An 8514-nucleotide genomic window follows, 5' to 3' on the forward strand; every position below is an offset into this window, starting at 1 on the left:
GTGAATGAATGAGTGGGTGAATGAATGAATGAGTGGGTGAGTGAGTGAATGAGTGTGAATGAGTGGATGAGTGAATGAATGAATGAGTGGATAAGTGAGTGAATGAATGAATGAATGAGTGAATGAATAAATGAGTGAGTGCCAGGTCCCATGGATCACTGGTCAGTTACCCATGGTGCTTCAGGGTCAGTTAATTACCGTTCTCAGGACCAAGCTGCGGTATTTGAACTCCCCCATCCCCTCTCTACTTCTGTGGAATGAGTTCATAGCTTCTGCTCAAGCTTCCCTACTGGGACTTCCTGAGGCCTCAGAGTTCAGGATGCCAGTACCTCAGGGAGCTCCCGAATTCCCTAAGAATGGAGAAACTGAGGCCTGGGGAGAAAGAGGCAGGGCAGTGCCTGATCTCAGCACCCTCGGGCTTCCCTGAGACACCCCTACGCCCACTCTGCACCCTAAGCCTGGAAATCCTGAGTCACAGCTGGAATGAGCCACCAGCCACGGAGAGTTTTCCTTCCACTTCCAGGGGCCCCAGAGCCTCCTGACCTCATCCTTCGGGGAGTGTGGGGGATGGGACGGACCTCAGCTCAAAGTTCTGGGGAGGCGCTCCCTGACGCCCCTCTGCCTGTCAGTCTGTCTGAGCCTGCCCAGGGGACCTGAGGTCAAGAAGAAGCAAGCTTGGAGTGTGAAGAGGGTGGGACTGTGGGTGGCCCAGCATAGTCCCGCCCCACACTGTCCCCACCCCAAGCCCTCTTAATGAAATCAAGCTGGCCCTCCAGCCCAGCGGGGAGGAGGAAGGGGGAGGGCCTGGAGGCCGAGGCGGGCAGGCACCAGCGAGAGCAGCTGGCGGCAGACGGCAGGCAGGCAGACAGACAGTCGAACCGTCCGTCCAGCGGGCCTGGCTCGTCTACCTGGCAGCTGCACCCGGTCCTTAACCCGGAGCTGGTAAGTCCCGGCCTGCTACTGCTGGGGACTCTCGGAGGACTTTGAGGGGTCCCTAAGCGTGTGTGCAATCTGCGTGTGTGTTTGAGGCCAAGAGCCCGCATGTGATTAGATGTGTGTGCATGGATGAAGGCGGCGCGGCACGCGCGTAGTTGGGATGTGGAGAGAGTGCCAGGGACACATTTCCAAGTCCAGTGTGCTGATGATGGAAACTTGTATTGTCCTGTGCGCTGCTGGAGGCTGTGCTTGGGGTGGCTGATGCACCAGTTGTGTGTGTATGTGTATGTGTGTGTATGTGTGTACATGCGTATGTGGGCTTGCATGTAAGCTTATGTGTAGGTTCTGAGACCGCAGGCTCCTTCCAAGCCTCTTCTTGAGGGGCCTGCTTCCCTGTCCTTGCGGGCCCTGAGGGAATAGGCTAGGGATACAATGTTTCAGCTGGAGCCTCCTCCCCTCTCCCCCAACCCCCAGGTCTCCTAATTGAAGCCAGGTTTCCATAGTCTGCCTCTCCATTACTGGCCATCCGTTTCTGACACTGGTGGAACAGAGGCTCTGGCTTAGCTGTCTCAGGTCCTGGGGTACCCAGTCCTTCCTTCGGGGTGGACTTGCCTCATCTGCATATTCATGGGCATCTTGATTTAAAACAGAAGCTCCTAAGACAGAGGGCCCAGGAGGGCATCCTGGACAAGTGCATCCACTTGCTAACATTTGTTCTGTGCTAGGCACTGCTGGGACCCATTCCCATGGTATAGATGCAGAAGCTGGAGCCACATTGGGCTGTTCTGAGCCACCTCTCCATCCAGGCTCTCTCTGTTGGCAGGCTGTTCACAATCTGATTGAGTCTCCTCCGGCGTGAAAGCAGAGGGTTCAGCAGCCCGAAGTCCTGAGTCCTTGTGTAGAACAGAGCAGGAGGCCAAGCAGCCCCTGCTCACCCCAGCAGGCAGGCAAAGGGCACCTAGCACATTAGCAATTATTTCAGACCTGTTCAGGTCAGTTCTTCTGTTCCACAGAGGGGAAACTGAGGCTCAGAGCATTTGGGAGAAACACTCAGGGTCCCTAGCAAGGTTTGGCTGGCTCCACACAGACCCAAGTCCCCTTACTTAGCTGCCTACTACCTTTCTCGGGGAGCAAGAAGAGACTGAGAGGCTGGGGGAAGCTCTCTGAGAGCTGGGGGTTCTTGCTCTTTAGACACAGGAATGGTTTCTGCTTCTCCTCCCCTTTGGCTGATTCCAGGGTGCCACAGAGTGGCCAATGCTTTCTTGGAGCCCCATTTTCGGTCTACATGTGTGTGCTCATGCACATGTGTGTGTTCACGTACACATGTGTGCCTGTGCATTGTGCTCTTTTGCTGGGGGCGTTGGGGGCCAGAGCATGTAAGGACAGCCATGGATCCGCTGAGGGGACAATGCTGGCTCGTCCTGGAGCATTCCTGTGGGACTGACCCTGTGCTGGCGCTCCTAGAATGTTCTCTCGCACAGTCCGACAGCTCTTTGAGTCTCAACGTGGAGTCACCCTACCACTCCCTGCCCATGTGCAGATTGGCAAAGTGAGGTCGAAAGGAGACAGCTGGCAGATTTAGACACGATAGAACCAGGTAGATCTAGCCAGCCCAGTGGCTTTTCAGCTAATGCGTTTGGGGACAGTGTGCCTGGGGACTTCTGCAGTGCTGTGGCACTCTGGTCACGGTGGCCTGTCCCTCTGGAGCAACGGCCCTCGCTTGCCACAGCAAGATGCCATCATAATATGTAGCTCAGGATGGTTTTGAATGTGCCACCCTGCCTCTCTCTCCTGAGTGGTGACCCAGGGCTGTGGTGTGGTTCAGTGGCAGTGCCCAGCACGTGTAAGGCTCTCAGACCAATTCCCAGCACCACCCAAAAAAGGGGAGCATGCTAGGTCAGCAAAATTCTTGCCGAGAAAAAAATTTGAATTCAAGTTCAGGCCCAGCATCCAGGTAAAAAGCCAGGCATAGTAGTGATGTGTGTCCCAGATCTCAGCCTTGGAGGTCAGGGGTAGGGACCAGCCTAGACCTTGTGATTCTCAGCTCCCAGGGAGAGATCTCCTGGGCAGAGGTAGTACCCCAAATTAGCCTCCGGCTTCCACATGCACACACATGCACATACACACATGTGCACGCACATACATGCACACGCATACACATGCATGCCCACACATGCTCACTCTCATAGCATGTGGATGACAACACCTGTGGAGAAAGGATTTAAATCCCAGCCTAGTCACGGATCACCTGTCCGTCCTTGAACACGTCACTGCCCGTCCTGAACATGAAGGCGTTGCCGCTGTAGGACTGGGTCTATCCTCCATGGGGTCTGGGGCCATCGCTGGCTGTGCGCGAGCCTGGGGAGTCATGTGCACTTGCTTAGTGCACTCGAGGCTCTGCACGGCAGAGAAAGAGAAACGTAGACAGAAGAGCTCCCTTGGCAGTTTAGCCACTTTAGAGACGTTTTTATTACATTTATATCTTTCTAGGGGGCTGCACAGGCTATGGTGGATGCCCGGAGCGCAGAGGATGACCGTGGGGGAAGCGTTCTCCTTCTACCCTCTGAGTCCTGGAGATCAGACCCAGGGCATCAGGCTTGGCAGCAAGCTCCTTTCCCTACTGAGCCACCTCGCTGGCCCGTTTAGCCTTGATGTTCTGAAACGAACGTCTGGCTGCCCTTTGCCGTGTGAGCCAGTTTGACTGAATTGGCATCAGTGAGTGCAGCTGTCTCTGCTGCAGATCCAAATGGGAGAGAATTAAAACAATTAAGCCATAAGAATTTAATGATAAACCGAGCAGTGGTGGTGCATGCCTATAATCCCAGCACCTGGGAGGCAGAGGCAGGGGGATTTCTGAGTTCAAGGCCAGCCTGGTCTACAGAGTGAGTTCCAGGACAGCCAGGGCTATACAGAGAAACCCTGTCTCGAAAAGAACCAATTAATTAATTAATTAACGATAAAAACGATCAGTACAACAACCCTCAGAACGTTTGTGGTATTGTGAGTCACCCGGAGCTGACCGAAGGGCCAGGAGGCTGAGAGCTGCTCCAGGCAAACTGGAGCAATAGCTTCATTTTGGCTCCTTAGGGTACGGGCGGGGCATCCTGGTGCCAGCTTTCTGTGATGCAAGGGCTCGTCACATATCCCTGGAAAGCTTAAGGTGGCCAGCCGGGACAGTGACCAAATGACCAGCCTCACTCCTCCCTCACTCCCTGAGTCCCTGTCACAGGAGGTTATGCCACCTGCCTCATCCAGTCAGCAGGGACCTGCAGCCATGGTGCTAGGGACTTCAGCTTCCTGCTGCAGTTCAGAAACTTGCTGTGTGTGGCTTGTCGCCTTCTGGGGGGGGGGGGGAGGTTCTGCCTCTTTTTCCCCATCTCAGTCTATGAAGTGAGACTCCCCTGAGACAGGGCCTTAAACCCCTTCTGTCTTAGACCCCAGTCAGCCTCAGGGACCAGAGCCCTCTGCGGGGCCAGCCAAAGTTTGAACCCCAGATCCTGTTCCCACTGGCTGGGAGAGTTAGTATAAACTTGGACAACGAGGAATTTATTAATCAGCCTGGCTGTCTGGGCCAGATGGGGTCTGGGGGGTTCATGCCGGGAGCAGCCTTCCAGGGGGAGGGGCGCATCTGGTTCCCATTTAGTGGCAGCGGTGGGGAGGGGCCGCAGCGGTGGGGAGGGGCCACAGCGTCGGGGAGGGGCTACGATGTTAGCTAGCTTTGTCTCTCCCCAGGAACTGCGGTTCCCCTGGAACCTCTTGGGGTTTTTTGGAGGCTTGCAGTGAGATCCAAGCCTTCATGGGTTGGGGGAGGGGGGTCACAGATGCCCTCAGCCCCACCCTGGTACCCAAGCCTCCTATGGAGCCTGCAGACCTGGCTGCTTCAAAACCTAGAATCCTCTAGAGAAGGAAGTGGGTGGATTGGAAAAGCCTCCGCTTGGAGCCTCCAAGGTTTCAGGGTACCGGTGCCCTGGGGCCACTTCCTGTGCAGAGGTGCCCCTTGGTTTCCTGGTCTCCCATCCCCCTGCCTCCCAGGGTATAGGCCATTGTGCTTCCTTTATGCCTTCCAGATCTCCCTGGATAAGTCACAAGGTCCCTCTGAGCCACAGTTTCACCAGAGCTCTGTCACTAAAGCTGGAAATGGGGACAGTCGTAGCTCTTCCCTCAAACTTCTAATTGGACAGGGAGATGGCTCAGGAGTCAAAAGTCAGTGTGGTGGTGTGGTGCGTGCCTGCGAGGCCAGGAGTAATGGCAGGGACCCAGGAGGATTCTGGGAAAACACAGGAGAATTCTGGGAAGACACAGGCAGATTCTGGGAGCCTGCTGGCCAGACAGCCTGTCCTAAGCACGAGGTCCCAGCAAGAGGCCCTGCCTCAAAGAAGAACTGGAGGGTCCGTGATGAGGAAGGCCATTTGGGGTTATTCTCTGGTCTCCAAATGCATCCCTCCTCCCACACACACACACAAAGACACTTCCACTAGTATCGGATGCCTAGGAAGCCATGAGTGTAATAGGATTGTGAATTCAGCCACACTGGTACAGCAACTATTGAGCGCTTAGTGTATACTCCGGGTTCGAGCCACTGAGGACAGAGATGAATAAGACGCAGTTTCTTGTCCTCAGGAACACCAGAAGGAAGCGGGACAGGTGGCACTGCGTGTAGAATGACCCGGGAGTGTGTGCGTGTCGCTCAGCTAAGTGACTGCTGGAGTGTGTTCTGCTGCCCTGCTGTCCTTAGGACCCAGCAGACCACTCACGCCTGAGTCCGGGAGCGCCAGGACACTCAGCCTGACTTCTCTTTTACTCTCCACGCAGGTTCTGTACGTCAACATGGTCCCCTGGTCCCTCCTGTCTCTGCTGCTGCTCGCGAGGCCAGCGCCTGGGGTGGCTTACTCTGTGTCACTTCCGGCCTCCTTCCTGGAGGATGTAGCCGGCAGTGGGGAAGCTGAGGGTTCTTCAGCCTCTTCCCCAAGCCTGCTGCCGCCCCGGACTCCACCCTTCAGTCCCACACCGGGGAGACCCCAGCCCACAGCTCTGGACGGCCCCGTGCCACCCACCAACCTCCTGGATGGGATCATGGACTTCTTCCGCCAGTACGTGATGCTCATCGCGGTGGTGGGCTCGTTGACCTTCCTCGTCATGTTCCTAGTTTGCGCGGCACTCATTACGCGCCAGAAGCACAAGGCCACAGCCTACTACCCATCCTCTTTCCCTGAAAAGAAGTATGTGGACCAGAGAGACCGGGCTGGGGGACCCCGTGCCTTCAGCGAGGTCCCCGACAGGGCACCTGACAGCCGGCCGGAAGAGGGCCTGGACTCCTCACAGCAGCTCCAGGCTGACATTCTGGCTGCCACCCAGAACCTCCGCTCTCCAGCTAGAGCCCTGCCAGGCAGTGGGGAGGGCACAAAGCCAGCGAAGGGCGGGTCGGAGGAGGAGGAGGAGGTGCTCGGCGGTCAGGAGGAGGCCCAGGAAGCCCCAGTATGTGGGGTCACTGAAGAGAAGCTGGGGGCCCCAGAAGAGTCAGCCTCGGCAGAAGCTGAAGGCGTTCCTGCCGCCAGTGAGGGCCAGTGGGGACCAGAAGGGTCTCTCTCCTTAGCCCCGGAATCCCAGGGAGCAGCCGGAGCTCCTGAAAGTCCCTGTGCCTGCAGCAGAGTCCCCCCCAGTGTCTAACAGGCCCCAGAACTGCTGCGCCTGACTGTTGGGTGCCCGAGGGTCACCTGGTCAAGGAAGGAATTCAGCTCTGGCAGCTTCCTGATGTCCCTCCTTGGCCATTGATGATACCAATCCTGACCCCGAATTGGGGGCAGACCCAATGGCCTCTGGTGCACCCCAGGAATCATCTCCCCAAGTTCCAGTGCCCTTAATGACTCTTGCCACCCAAGGGGTGGGGCTTCACCCTAACGCACCACTTCTCTGGAAGGAGAAGATCAGACACATCCTAGTTGGGCCCCCCGGACAAGGCAGTCTTCCGAGCAGAAGGGCAACAGGCCAGAGGCTGCCTGTGACGCAGCTAACGCTGCTGCTTGCAGCTCGGCTGTGGAGACAAGAGGGGCTGTTAGATTCAGAAGACATCAAGATGGCCCGTGCTGCCCTTGCGCCCTGCTGGGATAGCAAGGTGCAATCCGTCCCTGGTACCGCCCGGGACAGCAGGGCCCTTTGCATCTCCAGATCACCGCAATGTCTCTGTCACTATACCCCCGTTCCGTGGACTTGATTAGTTAGGAAGCTTCTGGAAGGGGCCCATACTTATATCAGAGTTTCCCCTAGATGCCCCGTGGAAACACAAAGTCGAAATCACGTGATTTTAGGAGCCCCCCGTACCCCGCCACAGGCGACATGGCCGCTCTAAGGGTTCCCACCAGCTGGCTTTGCTACGCTTTCCTGAGCCGCCTTTTTATCAAGACGTCTCCTAGCTCCAAAACCCCAAATCACACAGCACCGGTTCTGGAAAATACTGTTCTAGGTTTTCTCCAAGGCACCCTGCTTTCTGATTGGTTCAGAGTTGGAATGTGGACCGCAGGGCATCTGGCTCTTTCAAGTGACAAGCAACCCTGACTTGGGTGTGTGCAAGACATTCTGCTGTCAGTGCTGGGGTGAGGGGAGTGGGCAGAGCTCTGTCAGTCCCCGAAGCAGACTGAAGCTAAGGGGCGGGGCCTGGCCCATCCCACGCTCACACAGTGCTCTGGTAGCCTGAGCCCACACCGTTCCTCAGTCCTTGACAGTGCTGAGACTCTCTCTGTCCTGTGGGGGGATCTTAGTGGCTCCCCACACCTCCATTCAGGGCATCCCGAGTCCTCTGCTCTTCAGGTGTGGCTATATGACATGCTAGCATAATAAACCTTGATCTGGCTTGAGTCTCTCTGGACTATCTGGGGCTGCACAGGTCTGTGGGGATGGATGGGATACACATGGGCTGGGGGCAGCACTGGGGGAGGGGATCAGCCAGGCCCGAGAGCTGAGAATGTGTGTGGGTGCTCGTAGGTGTCGGACCCTCGCATGTACCTGAGGAGGCCTGGAGGCGGTATGTCAAATGCACAGACACTCTGCTGCCTCTCTCTGCGGCTGGTGCGGCCACACCACAGCCACCTCTTTGTGCTGGGGGACAAAGCAGGGGTGAAGTCATGGCTGCCCATTCCCTGCAGGTGGGTGAGCACTGACTGGGCCTCAGGGACAATGCTTGCTGATATCCACCCTTGGCAGGTCTTTTGGCCTCTAGAGATGAGCCTTTGACCCCACCCCACCCCCATGTCTAGTTTTCTCTTTCCCATGGACGATCCCCTGCCTGGGTGCTCTGGAATCCAGCCGTGGGCAGGGGCCGGGAACATATGTCAGATTCCCAGGATGGTGGTGCCATAGGGGCTATCTCCTGCAACCCTGACCCTCTGAGGACCCCATCCAGTCTGAGGCTTGCAGGATACAACGGCCTTTGTGTGGTGCAGCTGAGTGAGGACCTGTCTCTCAATGCAGCTGGGTTTTCTCCGGGAACCAGGAGAGTTGATATGAACACCCAAACACTTCCTTCCGCCATGCTGTGTGGCTCTGGCCAAGTGGCTCCATTTCTCTGGTGTCGGGCTCTGTCCT

At 56.7% G+C, this 8514-nt stretch overlaps 1 protein-coding gene across 1 annotated transcript; it reads left to right on the top strand.

The window, feature by feature from the left end:
* Positions 1-771: 771 nt before the first annotated feature.
* Tmem119 (transmembrane protein 119) lies at positions 772-7787 on the top strand. Its single transcript, XM_052168448.1, has 2 exons — positions 772-942; positions 5749-7787. The coding sequence occupies exon 2, from the start codon at positions 5764-5766 to the stop codon at positions 6601-6603; it is 840 nt and encodes a 279-aa protein (XP_052024408.1). The 5' UTR covers positions 772-942; positions 5749-5763; the 3' UTR covers positions 6604-7787.
* Positions 7788-8514: the final 727 nt, after the last annotated feature.

Source organism: Apodemus sylvaticus, chromosome 22 (assembly GCF_947179515.1).
Source record: "Apodemus sylvaticus chromosome 22, mApoSyl1.1, whole genome shotgun sequence".
Taxonomy (NCBI): Eukaryota; Metazoa; Chordata; class Mammalia; order Rodentia; family Muridae; genus Apodemus; species Apodemus sylvaticus.